Source organism: Thamnophis sirtalis, unplaced genomic scaffold (genome assembly GCF_051295495.1).
Source record: "Thamnophis sirtalis isolate CommonGarterSnake01/CBP01778 unplaced genomic scaffold, rThaSir2_p1.2 scaffold_1, whole genome shotgun sequence".
In the NCBI taxonomy this organism is placed as follows: domain Eukaryota; kingdom Metazoa; phylum Chordata; class Lepidosauria; order Squamata; family Natricidae; genus Thamnophis; species Thamnophis sirtalis.
In genome coordinates, this window is record NW_028261381.1 from 22,215,276 (window position 1) to 22,235,749 (window position 20,474).

The 20,474-nt window shown below is 39.5% G+C and overlaps 1 protein-coding gene across 1 annotated transcript in view; it reads left to right on the forward strand.

Annotated features, from left to right (window-relative positions):
* The first annotated feature begins 235 nt into the window (after positions 1 to 235).
* CHRNA1 (cholinergic receptor nicotinic alpha 1 subunit) overlaps positions 236 to 20,474 on the forward strand; it is a 32,893-nt gene continuing 12,654 nt past the window's right edge. The window contains exons 1-5 of the mRNA XM_087708879.1: positions 236 to 421; positions 6,871 to 7,016; positions 17,523 to 17,567; positions 19,218 to 19,327; positions 20,145 to 20,340. Coding sequence (XP_087565005.1) covers positions 346 to 421; positions 6,871 to 7,016; positions 17,523 to 17,567; positions 19,218 to 19,327; positions 20,145 to 20,340 — 573 coding nt within the window. The 5' untranslated portion in view covers positions 236 to 345. The remainder of the gene's footprint in view (positions 422 to 6,870; positions 7,017 to 17,522; positions 17,568 to 19,217; positions 19,328 to 20,144; positions 20,341 to 20,474) is intronic.

Consider the following 20,474-nt stretch of genomic DNA (forward strand, 5'->3'; position numbering starts at 1 on the left):
ACAGCTAACCTGGCTAACATTTTAAGCTATTATAAATGGAATGTTTGGTGAAATTAATGTCATTTAATGCAAGACTAGGAGTATTGGAACAATCAAAAGATACACATCCCCATGGGACATCCAACTCAGACAAAAACTGTTCTGAGTCTAAGCTTGTCATAAATAGACAGTTCCTGTTGGCTTGTCAAAAATAGACTGTACCTCCTTCCAGTTGGCATGCTGGCTTTCAGCTGCCCATCCGCATAAGCAGGTGTTGTGAAACAATAGCTCCGTGGTCCTATTTCCAAGCACCCTTTTTTTTTCAAAGGCAAAGTTTTATTTCAACCAGGATCTTGAGCAGGTTGGATGCCCAAGTGTTTATATCAAAGAGGAAAAGTGATGAACACCTACTGCTTATTCACCTTTCTACTCCTTGGAGCAGGTAAATCGTGTGAATCGGTTGCATAATTTTAGTCTAACTTCATTGGTACAGCAGTTCCTATGGAAAGAGCAGACAGAGAGAAAAAACAGTCCTAGGGAAGTGTGCATGTCTGTGTGTATTTGAATGCATAAGCATGAGAGAGAGAGAGAGAGAGAGAGGGAGAGAGGGAGGGAGAGAGAGAGAGGGAGAGAGGGAGAGAGAGAGAGAGAGAGAGAGAGAGAGAGAGATGGTCAGCATTTATTTTCCCTTTACTGTGTCTTACTATTTATGATTGTCTTAGTGATTCATACCCAATAGATAAATAATAGATAAAAGGAAAGAGGAGAATCTTGTCTTTGTCCGCTTTATATAGGCCTTAATTATGCCTGGAAACAACCAGATATGATAATTCCAACAATAGAACTTGGGATTTTAAACTTGCTTCCCTTTTAAAGACATCTTTGGACATAGTTTTATACCTTCCATCCCATTTACTTTATTAGAAGTATTTCTTCCATAGGAATTTTAGATGTATTCTTTTTTTTAAATTGTCAGACAGTCGAAGTTTTATTTGTACTTCACTGAAAGTTCCTCACACCAAAGCTACCTTTCCACAGCTAATTTGCAGGGAATCCTTCCTTTGTCACCAGACTGTATGCTATTCAAGAGATCCACAATGTATTAAAGAGATTTTTCAAAGAGCTGGAGGCTGGAATTGAATCCAATGTATCTTAAACAGAGGACCAGTCTTACTTAAAGATCAGATTTTCCCCCAAACGTTGGTGCTGCCTTTCTTTCAGCTGTATCTTTAATTTCTCTATAGCTTGGTATTTGTAAGCAATTTACACTGAATCAATCTAATAGCTTTATTTCTAGTTGGTTGTTTTTATCTTATATATTCTTCAGAACCCTTTATTCATCATAGGGCAGGTTTCCCCCACCCTCAAAATGTTATTCAACTTTGATTCCAGGACCTCTTGTAGGCAAAACATTCCAATCGTATCTTCAGAGGGGGAAAAAGAAAAAAAAAGGAAAGAACAGTGTTCCCATCTCTCTTTTGCAGATTATTTGTTGTATCTACTGTCCTTCCTTGATGACAGTGAAGATGGAAATGAATAGCAGTAGATTTGGAAAACCAGATCTCTCCTTTTTGTGCTTCTGAGTTTTTAGGACGGCAGCTTATTCTCCTATTATTCAAATGCAAATTTTGTTTCAGTCACTAACTCTATACTGCATAAAAATTAAAGTAAAGCTATGTGCCCAATAAACATCAATAATTATGTAACATGTTATGAGTCTTCAGATGCTTATATTTAGTTATTCTTTTGGCCAACATCTTTTGAATTTAATTTGTAGTCATAAATTGGTAAGTTTCAAAGTGAGTTCATCATGTTGATCAGATAAAAGGTAGCTGAAGTAAAATGTACAATTACAAGCGTGATTTTTCAAAAAAGAAGATACATATTCTTAATTAATTCTATGGTCATTTCCTATAGGGAATATTAATATTTTCTAATTAAGTCATTCTATCTCCTGGACACAGTGAGCTTATTTAAAAATCTTGCTGGCCTTTTGCTAAAAGTCATTGCTATCTCTATATCCTTTAAAGTAGCAGACATACCCATTGGTAGCATGATTTCCTTTTTAGATTTGATTCACTGATTTGGGTAAGCTGTGATTGTGATTGTGATGTATTCAATAGAGAAGGCTTAAAAAAACCATTACTGAACATAATGTATATGAACCCAGAAAAGTAGCTTTATTTAAAATCACACAAGAACCTATAAATGATGACTCTCTTCATGAATTTAGTTTATGCAAAAGAATGCACACAGAGAGACATTAACCATTCATTAAGGAAGATATAAATTTCACTGCAACTTATACATAATTAACATATAATAATCCCCACTGAAAAATTGGGCTGTCTAAATAAGAACTGTATAGATTTGGGGCATATATTTATGATGTTGCTCTCATCCATTATTCCTTAGCTACAATGTGAAATAGTTCTTTTTGTTTTAAAAAAATGGATGGGGAGACCTTGGTGGTCTCTCTCTCTCTCTCTCTCTCTCTTAACTTGGTTGTTTGCTTGAAGCTGTTTCATTACCAAATTAGGTGACACCATCAGTGCTAGAAGGGAATGGGGTTTGGTCTCTGTTTATATACAATAGCTTGCCATGCAACATAGGTTGGAGGGGTTTCAATCAATTGATCAATCAATTTTATTATAGTCATAGACCAGCATTGGTGGAAGTGTAGTTTTCTCCATGGTAAGACCTTGATAAGGATCCTATTTTCTGCTTCATTGAAAAATAGATTTGCTTAGTATGTTTGAATAACACCTATACAATTATTTTGATTCAAGAGATCTTTTAATAATTAAAACATAGAATGTGTGTTGATGTCATTGCCAGGTTCATAAAAACTTTAATAAAAATGCATTGAGAAAATATCTGCCAGATTGAAGCATTCAGACAGGGCTCAGTAAACCTGGGATCAGCAGAAATCCTTTAGGCCAGTTTCCAACAGGAAATGTACTGTTTTTTACATAGTGATCCATGAAGTTTTTTAATTATTTAATCTGATGCTGACTTTTGCACTTAAACTGTAATGTTAAATTGTTGGGCTATTTCAACTTCTAAATTGTTAAAGGCATAATTTTGTGCTTCATCACATGTCAAAATCTTATTTTTTTAAAAAAAAACTTTAAAAAAATCTTTAATTGAATGAATCACTGTGAGAACTTGAATAGTTTTCAAAGGCCTTATTTCATACCTATTAGGTAAATACATGGAGCAACCCAATCTATTGAGTTAGTAATAAATATAAAATCTGGGATTGGTTGACAACCTGGAAATTGAAATAACTACTTTACTTTATTCTGTTCTGTTCTGTTCCAGGTTCTAGATGCTCTCATAGTATTGAAACTAAGTCCCATAGATACAAATTTTGCTCAGTTGATGTAAGAATCAGCATTGTTTAGATTCATTTGAAATTTTAAACCCATTTGAATCTTTGAAACCAAGTATTCAATTTCAATTCTATATTATGATGAAATATGGTTGTAATACATTCAGGCCAGTAGAGGGCACTAGTACTTGCTAATGTAATCCACTCAAGGTGAGTCCTTTCAGTGGAGTCTGACATATATTATATTGTTGTTTTCATCTTGTCCTTTGGAATAATAAAGACGTTTTGATTCTCTAACCCTCCAAGTGCCATGACCATTTAAAGCTATCAATGAAGTAGCGTGACACCCATCATTTTTCTGAAGAAAAGTAGTTTTTCACTGGAGTTATAGTTAAATATATTTCTTTCAATAATTAAATGTCAATACATCAGATAAAACAATAATACACCAATGCTTGTTTGTATTTTTAATATAAAGATTACTCCAAAAATGTTTTTTATGTAATAAAGTTAAAAAATAGAAAAAAGAAAAGTGTGGAAAAACAATAGAGATTAAAACAAGAAAATTAAAAAGTGACTTGATCTTTTTTACAGCAGTTACAAACAAACTTGGTATCTCTTCTCCGTAATCTCTAAGATTACAGTGCAAAGATCCCTTCTATCCCCTACTGAACCCTTTTTAATAAGCAAATTCAGGAATCATCATGTCATTTTTCCCTGTTTCTAGCAAAAAGTCTTAAAAGATTTTGAGTCTATAAAAGAATAGAAGTTCTTATTGTGTTATCCTATACAGGTCAATTTTCCCCTTTCTCCACATTCTGTAATCTTCACAATCCAATGCTCCATTGTGGGTGTTACAATGTTTGTCCACTTTTGTGTATCTAATAGACTTGTTACAGTTACTATATACAAAACCAGTATTCTGTGAGCCTTTTTAAAGAATTGATTCAGAGATGGTATTCAGCAGGTTTTGATCTGTTCTGGAGAACAGATAGCGGAAATTTTGAGTAGTTCGGAGAATTGATAAATACCTCTTCTGACTGTCCCCACCCCCATCTATTCTCTGCCTCACGAGTCCCAGCTGATTGGGAGGGAATGGGGATTTTGCAGTAACCTTCCCCTGCCACGCCCACCAAGTCATGCCATGCCCACCAAGCCATGCTCACAGAACCAATAGTAACAATTTTGAATCCCACCACTGGATTGATTATCCATAAGTGCTAATAAGTTCTGGTTTCATCTGAATATTTATCTTTAAAATTCTTTGCATCATTATATATACTTATATCCAATATATTTTTGCTTTTTCACAAGTCTACCATGCAGATAAAAAATGTCTCTTTGTGTTTTTCAAAATTTCAGCATTGTGTGAAGATTACAAAGGATGACCTAATTAATTTACAAGCCTCGATACAAAGTTCGAAAGAAATCCATTCATTTATTAGGATCAACATTTTGGCAAGTTCTTCTGTGGAGTCGAAATGGATTTCCGCTTAATTGCATTTGAACTTTATCCTCCTGTATCCCCTCCCTTCTGTCTGTGTCATGAATCACATTCACCAACAAGTTGGAGGCTATGAGCATGCACATTTCAAACACCAGCTGTAGGAATATGAGACCTGACTCTGGCCAAAGGTATACATGGAATTCTACTCCCTTTTTTTATGTCGACTTGATAGTAGTCATGGAAACGCTTTACAAGTTGACACATTGACTTGAAGTACCTTTTTACATCTTACATCATTTCTCCGGTGTCATACACCAACTTTACATCATTTTATAATAATTCTCTCTTAAATTATAACATTATTTTCCATTGATCCATCTGTATAGTATAACCAAAGTTCCTAGCCCATTTTATCATGCATTTTTAACTTCTTCAATTTCAAATTTCAACAAAAATTTATACATATTAGCAATCACTTTATCATAGCTGCAAAAACATTGCACAGAATTTACATCTACATACAGAAGTTCAGCCTCAAATTCCATCTTATACCCTGTTCCCCAAAAATAAGACCTCCCCAGATAATAAGCCCAATCACATGACTAAAATAAGCCCTCCCCGAAAATATTGCAACACATCAGCAGCCATGAGGTGACCCCGCTCGCTCACTCCTGCACCTCAAAAATAATAATCCATTAAAAACTAAATCCCTCTGCAGTCAGTTGTTCTCTTGACTTCATCTTAAATTCTTCATGTAAGTGGACAGCCTTAGGGTTAATAATCTGATAAACTGTGGTTTTTCTATTCCCCCTCAGTTTTATTCATGGCACAGTCTGGGTTTCTTCTTCTAATGGCTGCTGTCATTTTGGCTTCCCTTATGCTGAGAATGTCCAAATATCAAATGATAGATTTGCATGAACCAGAAGCTTAAGCAACCGAAGAAAAGGGGCCTGGCTTTTGTCAATAGATTTCTGTTACCTTCACTGCGATAGAACTTTAATAATAACCATTTGCTTCTTTAAAGATGTCAACCAAACTACCATATTTTTCAAAGTAAAAGATGCACTGGAGTATAAGATGCACCAAGATTTTGAAGAGGCAATTTTTTTTAAAAAAAAGGTTTTGCATTCTGCAGACCTCCCCAAAATGGACCCATTTTTTGTCAAAAAAAGGGGCATGCATAGTCTTTAGGAGGTTGATAGAGTGCTCCTGGGGGCTGGGAGGGCAAAAATGATCAAAAAAAGGCCCATTTTTTGCTCATTTCTGCCCTCTCCAGCCCCCAGGACCACTCTGGAGCCTCCTAAAGGCTATACATGGCCATTTTTGCAAAGGGGACAGGGTTTCGAGAGGCCAAAAATGCGGTATTCAGTGTTTAAGACACAACCAGATTTTCACCCTCTTTTTTGAGGGGAAAAAAGGTTTGTCTTATACTCTGAAAAATACCGTAAGAAAACTATTTTTATTCATTGTAGAAGTCATTCTAGACACAATTTTAACCATGTCAAATTGCTTGAGAGAGGATCCAATTGAAGGGATGTCTGGTGGCCAAATGATGATTAGCATTTGGAGTGCAATTAACCATAATTTACCCACCCCAGATCCAACCACAGGAACAAGGCATTTATTTACACAGAAAGAAGCAACTCCTTGAGGTTCCAATGGTTGATCCCAGGGAAGTTCCTCTAGAATTCTTAGGGTGATCTCCTATGATGGAGGGTAGAACCTAGATTCCTCAGATGTTGGAGGAGAATGACAACCCATCAACCAGGGGTGGGATTGAAAAATGTTAGCAGCCGGTTCTCTGCCCAGTTGCTGGGTGGGCATGCCCATGATGGGCGTGGCCTACTCTGCTTCCTGCACAATGGTGGGGGGGGAATTTTCACTCTCCGGAGACTTTCCTCGAGCTCTGGGAGGACGAAAACGGCTTCCTCCGGGCTCCAGAGGCCAGAAATGAGCCCGTTTCTGGACTTCCAAGAGGCCCATTTTTTGCCCTCCCAGAGCCTCCCTGTACCCAGCGCAGCTCCAAACACTTGGCATCCGCTCAGACGCTCACAATGTTTTGTCACTGGTTTTCAAATGTTGCTTTTTTAATTATTATATTGTCTTGCAGCTATTCTAGTCCATGGTTTCAGTCACGAAAGCCGCCTGGTTGACGATTTATTTGATAACTACAACAAAGTTGTGCGTCCAGTAAGCAATCATACGCATGCCGTGGAAGTCATTGTGGGACTGCAACTTATCCAGCTGATCAATGTGGTATGGTAAAAGTACTTAGACTTATATAGCAATAGCACTTAGAGTTATATATATCGTTGCGTGATGCTTGACAGCACTCTCTGGGTCATCGTTTTACCAACCTCAGAAGAATGGAAGGTTGAGTTAATCTTGATCCTGTCAGGATCGGACTCCATTCTGTGGGCAGATTTAGCCTGCAATACTGCAGTCTAACCACTGCGCCATCACAGCTCTTAATAGGCCGTTATCGTTATTATCAGTATTCCCATTCTTTGGGGGGATTTGCTTAATGAATTAATCAAATAATTAGATGGGCAGCAAGCAAATAAATAAATAACTGAACGAATTAATTCATTCTTCCATTGACCAACATCGATGCCATAAAATCTTATCTTTTCATATACATCGTAACTCCTTTCATAATAATTAAGCCGACATCCTAGCTTCCATGTTATTTCTTAGTTTACAATGGCACTTAAAATGAAGATTTCTGTTGCTAAGCGATGCAGTAATAAATTGCAATATTGTGTGATCACATTGCTTAACAATAGCTAAAACAATCCCTGTTACCATCGTTAAGCAATAACCAGTGGGGAAAGGAAAGCATCCAGGCAAGCAAGGTGGCAGGCAGGGGTGGGTTTCAGGCGGTTCGCGGCGGTCCCCGCGAACCGGTTGGTCGGCGAACCCGGAAGTAAGTAACTTCCGGGAACGCCAAAGGGTCCACCCGCCCGCCCGCGTTTCTTACCCGGTTTTGACGAGTTCTGCGCTTCCACGCATGTGCAGGACGCATACAGCGCCTGCGCGATCCTCCAGGAGCAGCTGGAGCATCGCACAGACGCTAGTATGCATGCATGCACTGCGCGCATGCACGAGGACGCCGCCAGCCCCGTTCCAACCAAACCGATTGGAACGGGGCGAGAAACCCACCCCTGGTGGCAGGCCATAGTTTTGGGCAGGTGGGTGCTGCAGGGAAGCACTACAGGTGCTGCAGGTGGTACTAGGGAGAGACTAAAAGACACCATGTAGACCTAAAGCTATTTTTACTAGAACAGCTGTAGTTACAGAATCCTGAAACATTTGGATGTGCTTTCCGTGCTGTTTTCACAGACTACTTTGTTGTCCTAAGTTTTGTCTCTCTGATCATTGTCTTTGTGGTGGATTTTCCCTTTATCCTTCAAGGTCTTCGTCTTTAATCACCACAGATGGCTTGTGTCAGCCCTGACTTCTAGGTGATATAGAGCAGAGGTGGTATTCAGCCAGTTCTGACAGATTCTGGAGAACCGCTAGCGGAAATTTTGAGTAGTTCGGAGAACTGGTAAATAGGCTGGCCCCGCCCCTGTTGCCTCCCAGCCTCCCAGCTGATCTTCTTGTGTTGCCCTGAACAGGAGAATGGAGCTGGAAAGCAGGTTAATGGGGTGGGAAGGAAATGGGGATGTTGCAGGGTTCCACCACAAAAGCGCGTAGGACAAAAGCGCACTCGACAAAAGCGCGCTGTGACGTCATCACAGCGCAACGAAAAAGTTCAAAAAATGTAAAAATAAAGCGAAAACCTTACCCTAAGCCCCCCAAACCTAACCCTAAACCTAACCCTAAACTTAACCCTTAACCTAACCCTAAACCTAACCCTAAACCTAACCATTAAAGTAACGAAAAACCTAACGCTAACCCTTAACCTAACCCTAACACTAACGCTAACGCTGTAAAGCTAACCCTAACCCTTAACCTAACCCTAACCCTAAACCTAACCCTTACCTTTATGTGAATCGGCTTGCTTTAATTTAATTTTTATTAATTTTTATTTGAATTTTTCGATCTTTTTCGTCGCGCTGTGATGACGTCAAAGGCGCGATTTTGTCTTTTTTTTTTTTTTTTTTTAATGTATATTTTATTATGTTTTCATTCTATACAATCACATATTCACTGTGCTTGATCAGGGCATATAACATTGAATAATAAACACGGCCCTCACTTATATAGAAAATGTCCTCTACAATACAAACCCAGTATACCACCTTGGCCTGCCATACACCCTCTTTCAACCCCCTCCAACTTTCATTCTTCCTTCTCACACACCCCTCTACGCCTACTTCCCCTTCCCTTCTTTCTAACCCTATCACTCCCTCTCCATTCCCTCCCTCCCTTCTCCTCCTCCTCTCTCTCACCCTCTCCACCCTCCTTCTTCTTTCACTCGACTCTTTCCTTCGGTATCTATTACCTTCCAGTATATTCGGTTTGTACTATTTTCGCACTAACATTGAAAAGCCACAGTATACAAATACAATCATGGAATTTAACACATATTGTATTTCCCCCCTCCCCCCTCCCCCTAAATCCCCACCTCCCTTCCCTCCCCCCGACTTCCCAAAGACCATACGTGGTATAATTTTTGAACAATCACAGTCTGAAATATCTCTACATTGAACTCAGCTTCTTACTGTTACCCAAATTTTAAACAATTTAAATTATTACTGATACTAAGCATAAGCTATCTGGAGTTTTTTAGTCCCATATTTACTTTTTATGTAATCAATCCACTTTTTCCAGTCTCTTTTGTATCTCTCGTTTGAATGTTCTTTGAGATATGCTGAGATTTTGGCCATTTCGGCTAAGTTCATAACTTTCAAAGTCCATTCTTGAATTGTGGGTAAATCTTTCTTCTTCCAATACTGCGCCACCAAGAGTCTTGCTGCCGTTATTAAATACAGGATCAAATTAGTCTCTGCTACTGTAAAATCAATGCATATACCCAGTAAAAACAGCTGGGGGGTAAATTTTATCCTTCTTTTAAAGATGTTTTGCAGGATCCACCATATTTTTATCCAAAATGCCTTAACATTACGACATGTCCACCATATATGAAAATATGTAGCATCACAAGAACCACATCTCCAACATTTAGGTTGAACATTTGGATACATAGAGGCAAGCTTTTTAGGATCTAGGTGCCATCTATAAAACATCTTATAAAAATTTTCTCTCAAGTTTTGTGCTTGTGTAAATTTCACATTTCTTACCCAGATTCTTTCCCATGTTTCAAGCATTATTGGTTCCTCGACATTCTGAGCCCATTTTATCATACAATCCTTAATCAGTTCCGTTTCAGAATCCATCTGTACTAATACATTATATATCCTCTTTATATGCATTGAGCTTTGATCTCTTATTTGTTTAAACAAATTATCCTCAACTTTTACAAAGCCAGTTTTTTGATCTGTTTTCCACCTAGCTTGTAGTTGACCATACTGAAACCACGTTTGAACTACCTTCTCTTCTTTAAGTACCTCTAAAGATTTTAGTTCCATCACCCCTCTTTCTGAGATAAGAAGTTGTCTATAGGTGGTTCTATCGTGTTTTTGTTCTACATTCATATTTTCAATTGCATGTCTAGGAATTGCCCACATGGGCACTTTATCATTTAGTTTATGTTGATATTTTTTCCAAACCCGCAATAAAGCATTTCTTAAGATGTGATTTTTAAATTTCTTATCCGTTTTTTTGTTAAATAACAGGTAAGCATGCCAACCATATAACAAATCATATCCCTCGATATTGAAAATTCTGTCATTAGTTAGATGAATCCAATCACTAATTGCAGATAATGCCACTGCGTCATAGTATAATTTTAAGTTAGGTAATTTCAATCCTCCTCTTTCACGTGCATCTTGCATTATTTTCATCTTTACCCTCGGCTTCTTTCCTGCCCACACAAATTTGTTGATACCCTTCTGCCATTCTAAAAGATTCGCATCTCTTTTAAGTATTGGTAACATTTGAAAAAGAAATAAAAATTTTGGTAAAATGTTCATTTTTACTGCCGCTATTCTACCCAGCAAGGACAAATGCAGTTTTTCCCACCTTTTCAACTCCAACTGTGTACTATGCCAAAGTGATTCATAATTATACTTGTATAATTTCCCATTTGAGATTGAGATATTAACTCCAAGATATTTAACTTTTTTAACTACCTCACATCTTAGCGTCGCCCCCAGTTCTTCCTTCTGTTTGATAGTCATATTTATAGCTATTATTTTGGTTTTTCCTAGATTTATTTTAAATCCTGAGACTTGACCATATTGATTGATCGTATTCAATAATACCCTACTAGATTCCTGCGGTTGTTCCAATATTATAACCAGATCATCCGCAAATGCACGAATTCTATATTCTTGCTGTCTAATTTTGATCCCTTTTAGACCGCCCAGGCCCCGTATCTTATTCAACAGTATTTCCAAAGTTATAATAAACAATAATGGGGACAGAGGACAGCCCTGTCTTGTACCTTTTTCAATTTGAAAGGAGTCTGTCAGACTTCCATTGACAATGATCTGGGCTGTTTGCTGCTGATATATTGCACCAATTGACCGTAAAAAGCCATCTCCTATCTGCATTTTTTGCAATGTCTTCAGCAGGAATTGCCAATTAACTCAATCAAAGGCTTTCTCCGCATCCAAAAATATGAATGCGGCCGGGATTTGATTGTTCTTTCCCAGGTATTCTAAAGCGTTGATAATTAATCTAACGTTATCCTTCATCTGTCTGCCCTGTATAAAACCAGTTTGATCGGTATGTATCAGTTGCTGAGTTACCCCCATTAGCCTATTTGCTAATATTTTAGTAAAAATTTTATAATCTACATTGAGTAATGAAATAGGTCTGTAATTTTTTGGTTGGGTGAGGTCTTGATCTTCTTTGGGGATCAACGATATGAACGCAGTCTTCCACGAGGGAGGCACTTTCCCTCCCGATTGAATTTTATTGAATAGTTCTCTGAGGGGTTCTACCATTTCTAACTGTAGATATTTATAATAAACAGCTGTTAAACCATCTGTGCCTGGTGCTTTCCCTAACTTTAATTGTTTAATTGCCTGCAAAATTTCCCCAGAGGTTATAGGTTGGTTCAGCTTATGCCTATGTTCTTCTCTGACTAGGGGGATTTTCTCTTTATCTAGGTATTTGTCTATATCTCCGTCCTTAATTTTATCCCCTTTATACAACTCTGTAAAAAATTCCCGAAATACCTTTTGAGTTTCTTCCTGTTGAAACACTTCCTTCCCTCTGTGACACAATTTGGTTACATTTCGAGCTTTCCTTTTTTTTCTAATCTGATAAGCCAACCACCTACCGGGTTTATTTGCATTGCAGAAAGTATTATGTTTAGCATATAATAAACTAGTAGCTACCTGGTCAGAGATCAGCATATCAAACTGAGATTTTAATATAGCAATTGTTTCCCTAATCTTTGTATCTCCTGGATTCAATGTTAATTCTGACTCTTTCCCTTTAATTTCCTCTTCCAATTCTTTTCGTTTTTGCCCTTGTTTGTATCTATGTATTTTATTTATATTCATTAATACTCCTCTCATATACGCTTTGCTTGCATCCCATACATATTCCAAAGATGTACCCTTGTTCATATTGAAGACAAAATATTCCGATAGCAATTTTTTACAATCATTAACATACTTTTCATATCTAAATAAGTTTTCATTCAACCTCCAGGACCTTCTTGCCTGGGCTACCCTTCCCAATTCCATCCAGACTGGATTATGGTCTGAAAGAACTCTCGCCATAATCTTTGTCTTCTTCACCCTACAAAGTAAATCATTTGTAATTAGTATAAAATCAATCCTTGAAAAAGATTGATGTCTATTGGAAAAAAAGGTAAAGTCATATTCTTCTGCGTGCCTCTCGCGCCAAGCGTCTCGCAATTCAAAGTCGTCCAGCATGTCAAAAAAGGGTTTGGGTAACTTAGCTCGAAATTTGGTGTTCGGGCGAGCTGTCTTCTTATCTCTTTTGGTGTCGATCACACCATTCCAGTCACCCATTAATATACAAGACTCAAAATCCCACTGTACTAATTTAGCATGGAGATTTCTATAAAATCCATCTTGTTGTTGATTAGGAGCATAAATTCCCAAAAGTAACGTCTTTTTCCCTTCTAAGATTAAATCTAATGCAATATATCTTCCAAAGGGATCTGCTTCAATTAGCTCAGCTTTAATGTCTTTTCTTAAATATACTACTATGCCATTTTTCTTTTCCATGGCTGAGGTCGCAAAATGTTGGCCCAGTTTGGGGTTAAACAAATATTTTTGATCGGTTGATTTGATATGAGTTTCTTGCAAGCAAATTATGTCATTCTTAAACTGTTTAAGATGATGAAATATTTTCTTTCTTTTCTGTGGAGAGTTCAATCCGTTAACATTCTATGTCAAAATCTTAGTTGTCATTTTTGGTTGCCTGAAGCTTTTTTAGAGCCTCCCGCAAGGCCTGTCTCACCTTTGGTTTGGCTCCTCCCACAGCTTCTGAGCTTGTTGCAGTAGCTCCTTGGTCAGTGGCCAATGATTGTTGAGATTGTTGCATAGTAGCTTGTTTATCCGTTTGTCTGGTGGTCTTGCGGTTGGATCTTTTTTCCTTGACTCCTTGCCCTTCCGGAAGAGGGAGATGATACATTTTATCTGATGGTTGTGTGGTTTGCTGTTTATCTTGTTCGTCTCGTGGTTTTTCACCATATCCCGAAGGTTCAGGATATCCCATCTTCAGAATCTTATGATAGAAATCACGAGCTTTCCATACAGAGCTGAGACGATATCTTTGTTTGTCCATTGTAACTATAATACCGAATGGGGCATCCCATCTGTACTGTATCTGGCGCCTTCTGAGCTCTTCCACCAGAAAAGCATAATCTCTTCTGGCTCTTAGCATCTGAGGCGGTATTTCTTTCAGAACAATCAGGTCCTGTCCACCAATTTGAAGCTTAGTATTGTAGGACTCTTGTAGTATCATATTTCTAGATTCTCTTGTAACAAAGTATATTACCACGTCTCGGGGAAGTTGCCTTTGTTTTGCCGCCCATGAGTTAACACGAAAAATCCTGTCAATCTGCCAATCAAAATTGGATCCCGGTTTTCCCACCAGACGGTCAAAAGCTTCAGAAAACATTTGCTTTAAGTTCTCCTGCTTTTCTTCACGCAGCCCCCTCACTCTTAATGCAAGCTCCATCTGCTTATACTGTATCATAATAATTTGTTTTTCAGCATTATCAATTTTTTGTTCCACCACTTCAGTTTTGGATATCAGGTTAGTTTTAGCTTCATTGAGAGTTTCTAAATTATCTTCCATTCCAGAAATATATTCTGTTATCACATTTACAATTCCCATCATATTATCATTCATTTTAGTGACCCTGGTATCGAATTTGTCATATAGAACTTCCATCTCATTCCTTATTTCATCTTTGAAATCTTTAATCATTTCTAGATTCTGTTCTCTGAATTCTTTAAACATTTCTAAGTTCTGTTCTCTGGATTCTTTGAACATTTCCAGAAAAAATTCTTTTGTTAGTACATCTCCACTAGGGGGCATAGATGGTGGGGGCTGCAACTTTGTGCCAGGTATAGGAGACGTTTTCGGAGGTAATTTAACAGAGGTTGATTTGGATGCCATTATATTTTGGTTTTAATTATTTATTCTAAATTACTAATCCACTGTGCTATGTGGAGAAAAAGAAATTCCTCCCCCCCTTTTTTCCCTTCTTTTTTTTTTCTTTTTTTTTTTTCCCCAAGGGGTTTTACGGAGGATTTCAAAAGAGAAAGTCCGTTTAGAATGTTTGGAATGTGTCTGAGTCAACAAAGAGTCTTGAAAGCTTTAAGGGAGTAGCTCTAATTAAATTATAAGAGATTATTTCTTTACTTCTGTAGCAGGAAGCCGGAGATAACAGATGCAGAAGCTGTAAACGCCATTTTGAAGACAATTAAGCAAAAGAGGTTTTTATAACATTGAAGCTGGTATTTCAGATAGAGAAAAGGTTTTAAAGTTCACAAGTTGATCTTTGCTCGTATTGACTTTTAATAGTCTCTTTTCTAAAGATTGTCCTGAGGGGGAGGGGATCCTGTCTCGTGCTGTGGATAACAGCTGCGAAGTTCAGGTCGGAGTTGAATGACTCAGCTTTGGGTTGATTCTCCCCCTCCGTCCACAGCTCACAAAGAAACAAACTGTGAACTTCAAAGAAGATTCTTACCAGCTGAGATTCCTCACTGCTTTTTTCTTGTCTGAAAAAAGAGTTATCTTCTTGATATTGAGTAGATAACGATCCTGAATTCTGGGGGCAGCTCTGTTAAGCTGCCGACCGGCGACAGGCCACTCCCCGGAAGCGATCGATTTTGTCGATCGCGCTTTTGTCGTCCGCGCTTTTGACGGGTCACGATGTTGCAGTATCCTTCCTCTGCCACGCCCACATAGCAACACTCACAAGGCCACACCATGTCCACAAAGCCACGCCCACAGAACTGGTAGTAAAAAAACTTTGAATCCCACCACTGGAACTTACAGTTTCCACCTAAGAAAATGTGGCCCTTGCCAGAAAAGTCATCCCCAGGAGTCAGGAACATACATGAAAGAAGGCCTCAGCAGGAGATTTGGGCAGACTGGCATGGGCAGCAGAGATACACCTTTAAATACAGGACCTTGAAGCTTTCAATAATAACTTGAATTACAGAATTGGCAGGGGTTGTTTAGCCCAGGAGACCCCAACCTTTTTGGACCCCTGGACTGGTTCTGTGGAGAGAGGCTTTTTCACGGACTGGAGGAGGTGTGATTTCATGTGCTACTTGCATCCTGCAGATGGGACTTGGTTTCTGGCATGCCACGGACTGGTGCTGGTTCACAGACTGGGGGTTGGGGACCGCTGGTTTAGGCCTTCCTGCTTCAATGCAGGAATTCAGATTGAAGTCTTTGTTGCAAATAGCTATCTGGACTGTATGGTTCACTTTTATAAATTCTAGCATCTGGAATAAGATCCAGACAATAGAATGCAACAAATCTAGGGGTTTTGTTGTTGGTGGAAATGATTTGAAGCAAGCAAAGCAGAGAACTACCAGTTTGCACCTATTTGGTAGAACCGGTTTGTCAAATCTACCGAACCGGTTAGAAGAGGTTCCACCAGTGGACCTGGAAAGCAGGCCACACCTACAGAAGAGATTCCAAAAATTTTTGAAACCCACCACTTGTCCTTGGATATGATTATTCTACACTATCATGCTCATATTTATAAAACTCAGTGCCTCTGTGAAAGATAAAGATGACTACTGCGTTTTTACTGCAATCAGAACATTGCGTGTGTTAAAGTTGTTTAATGCAAACCAAAGATGCCTTTTAAAAAACAAGTTTACATCATATTCTTATGCATGCCAGTGCTGTGTGTGAGGTAATTTAAGGTGGTTCTGACAAGTGTCGTCGGCATCTTCATATCCGGTCACATGGGCGGCAAGCCACTCCCACAAAGGAGGCCACACCCACAGAGTAGGTTCGAACAATTTTTGAAACCCACCACTGAAGCAAACTAGCAATGTAAATGACATTCTGGTACCTAAACGATGCCCTAATCAGAATTTCCGAATTTATCTTTAGCTGCAAACCCATGTATAAAATGTTACCTTAGTCCAAGTTATGCTTTCCAATTGGAGTACAGTGTTTTCTAGCTGGCTCTGCCCAGGAAGATGACAAATTCCTTTTAAGCCTTTTTTCTCTCCCACCTCTCCATTGCTGCCTGCCGCAAGAGGCTACATGCACCCTCCCAATTCAGAGAACTCTTGCTTCTTTCTTCAGAAAAATGTGCAAAGTTCATCAGGACAGGTAATCCTCAACTTACAGTTGATAACTTAGGGCCGTGATGGCAAACCTATGACCCGTGTGCCACAGGTGGCATGCTGTGCCTGTTCTATGGGCATGCGGGCCATCATCCTACTTCATCATCCTACTTCATGCACGTGTGCCTCCCACAGGCTGGTCGTCGGGTCCCTGCTGTGGATGTGGGGGGGGATATGGGAAGTGCGCACATGTGCGGGGTGGGCCACATGTGCGGGGGGCCACATGTGCATGTGGGGGGGCAGGGCATGTGTGGTGGGCGTGTGCACATGTGCTGGGGTGGGGGCGTGCAAGGGCTGCTCAAACATGCATGGAGGCATTGCGGGAGGCACATGCGGAAGGCCACATGCGCATTGCATTTTGGGGCTTCGGGCATGCGTGAGCACATTTGCCTCACGTGCACATGCCCTTTGGCCACTCCAGAAAAGGTTAGCCATCACTGCCTTAGGGACTGTTCAAAGATAAGACTGACCTGAAGAAGATTGCAAAATCAAATGACTGACCTGTTTTATAATCACTACGACACACAATTGTAATGGCAGGCTTTATTATAGTTGTATGTAATGACTATCAGTAGGTTATTTGGCTAAGAAGGAACAGTCTCATAGCAGTAATCGATTTAGCTTTCTTTAATTGGGGGGAGGAAATCTAACCAATTTCTAAAGCGCCATTTGTCAACTATCTTGCTTTTCAGAGCAAAGAGAAGCAGGTTCCCAACTCAAACAGTTTACAGCCTGCATTTTGGCAGTGGGAATTCAATTGCTTGGAGAGAAAGAAAAGAAAGGAAAAACAGCAAAGATTTTTAACCAATAATCTCAACAGCGATTATTGCAAACAAGTTGTCCTCTGCTAACCTTCTCTTTTCCCCCCCCCTCTCCTAAGGATGAAGTAAATCAAATAGTGAGCACCAATGTGCGTCTGAAACAGGTAATAACTCCTTGATTTATAAACCAGCATGTTGTGTTTGATGCCCAAAGGTGCGTTTTGATTGGCCTTGTTCCCCGTTCAAGGAATGATTTTGGATTAGAGCTCCCTTTTCCAAGGGGTTGAATTCCTTTGCGATATTCTTGTGGGTTACAACTAAGGAGAGGCACAATTAAAGGATTAAAGTTTGCCACAGCAGCGGCGCTGCACATTTTGATAATTGGATTTTAGAAAACCAAACCTGATCGCAGCATTTTCTTTTTCTGAATGCCTATTTGTTGTGGGGCATATTCTAGCACAGTGTTTCTCAACCTTGGCAACTTGAAGATGTCCGGACTTCAACTCCCAGAATACCCCAGCCAGCGAATGCTGGCTGGGGAATTCTGGGAATTGAAGTCCGGACGTCTTCAAATTGCCAAGGTTGAGAAACACTGTTCTAGCATCTGGTTGAGATAAACCCATCAGACAGCTTATTCTAAGCACCAGGCAGAACTGAGTTGGCTTTCCAGAAGTAGCTCTACTCCCTCCTTCTGTCCCCATAATACATTTGACAAACTCCTTTCCAAAGGATGCAAATGAGCTGCATCTAGCTGGGGTGGGGGGGTGGGGGTGGGAAACCTCCAAGAAAAATTCCCACAATGCCCTTGGAGAGTTGGAATGCAGCCAAGGGTTTCAAAGTATAGTTTCCTATTTTCCAAATTAAGTGTCATATTTCTGAAAACAAAGTGTAGGTCTTTTATACAGACCACATCATCATTGAGTTCCTTACCCTACATAAATATGATTAAGTAGCTAAGTATGTTAAAGTATGTAACTTAAAACATAATCAGTTTATAATAAGTAATGATAAGAACACAGGTGTATATGAATATTTATGTATATGTGTATGCACATGCATGGGACGCGGTGACTCAGAAGCTAAGATGTTGAGCTTGTTGATCAGAAAGGTTGGCAGAATCTTTGGGATACAATGAAGGCTGTTACTAGAGGTCTGATAATAGACTATACAAGGAAGAGAAATTCAAAGAAAAGACAAACGCATAAAGCTCTAGATAACGACTATAAAATACTTGAAAAAAAGTTACAGAGATCGCCACAAAAAAATATGTTAAAATAAAAATGGATATAATCAAACATAAAATGGATCTACTGGAAAAGGCAGTTCGGGGGTTCAAATCCCTAGTGCCGCATAACAGAGTGAGCTCCCATTATTTGTCCCAGCTTCTGCCAACTGGCAGTTCGAAAGCATGTAAAAAATGCAAATAGAAAAATAGGAACCACCTTTGGTAGAAAGCTAACAGCGCTCCGTGCACCTTCAGCGTTTAGTCATGCCAGCCACATGATCACGGAGATGTCTTCGGATAGCGCTGGCTCTTCGGCTTTGAAATGGAGATGAGCACCGCCCCCTAGAGTCGGGAACAACTAGCGCATATGTGTGAGGGGAATCTTTACCTTTATGCATATGTGTACATGTGTATGAATACACTGATAATTATTTTACGACATAAGGAGATACACATTGTTGAACCAGACATAGCCATATTGCTTTTGTTCATTCTATAACCTATGTTTAATGAATAAAACAATTGTTCTTTGTTAAACTTATAATAAGACTTCATAAATTCTCTGAAATTCTCTCCCCACTCCCCGTAGCAATGGAAAGATGCAAATTTGAAATGGAATCCATCAGAGTATGGTGGTGTGAAGCAAATCCGCATCCCCTCGGAGAAAATCTGGCGTCCAGATTTAGTTTTGTATAACAAGTAAGTAGGCTGTTGACCCACACCTTAATTCCGAGGCATAGTCCCTTAATGAGAACACAGAGGGAAACATTCAGACTACACAAACAGCTGTAAACCCAGGTTCTGCGTGAATGAGACCTCTAAAATAAAAGCTTCTTTGGGGGAACCATTCTCCCTGATTTGATGCATCTGGAAATACCCTGCAGCAGGGGTGGGTTCCTGCTGCCATTACTACTGGTTCGGCACCCGAAAAACTTTGCGCACATGATGGGTCCGTGCACGTGTGCATTTGCACTTAAAGCAGTCTGTGCATGCACACAACATTAAAAAAGGAATAAAAATTACATTTTTTTTCAATGAAGATTGTTCTGCGCACGTGCAGAAAAGAAAATAAAGATGACGCTGCTGAGAATAGAACCGGAATGGTCACGTGTCCACCGGAGTTGCTACCTATTCGGCTGAACCGAATAGGTAGGAACCCACTCATCTTCCCTGCAGATGTTACAATTAGCTTCAACTCCCCCCAGTGGCAAGAATATGGTGAAGAAACAGCTAGCTTGGCATCTTTGGGCACAGGGAGCTCTCACGACCTACTCCTTGTCCAATGTTTTCGGCATAGTAGAGCTATTGGAACCAGGCTGCAAAAACCCGAATGGCCACTAGATGGGAAGAAAGTGTTGGAGATCAGTATCTCCTTGCTGACAAGTCTAGCTAGTGTCCCATCTTGGCAGCTCTGATGTAATAACTCATACCTGGAGCCCCAGCAAGAGCCAGTGGGGTTAAAGTGTATTAAAATTGCATGCTATTCTTATGACTCTTTCCCCCCCCTTTTTTTTAGTGCAGATGGAATTTTTGCTATCGACCAGTTCACCAAAGTTCTTCTGAACTATACAGGACACATCACGTGGAATCCACCGGCCATCTTCAAGAGCTACTGTGAAATTATAGTCACCCACTTCCCCTTTGACGAGCAAAACTGCAGCATGAAGCTGGGAACTTGGACTTACGATGGCAATGTGGTTGCCATCTACCCGGTAGGCTTTAGTTAGGTAGCTGATTTTGGCTCGTTCTGTTTTCAAGTCAGTCTTGACTCCTGGCCCTGCAGTTTTCTTGGCAAGATTTTTCAGAATTCATTTGCTCTCTAGCTTTCTTTCTAGGGCTGAAAGAG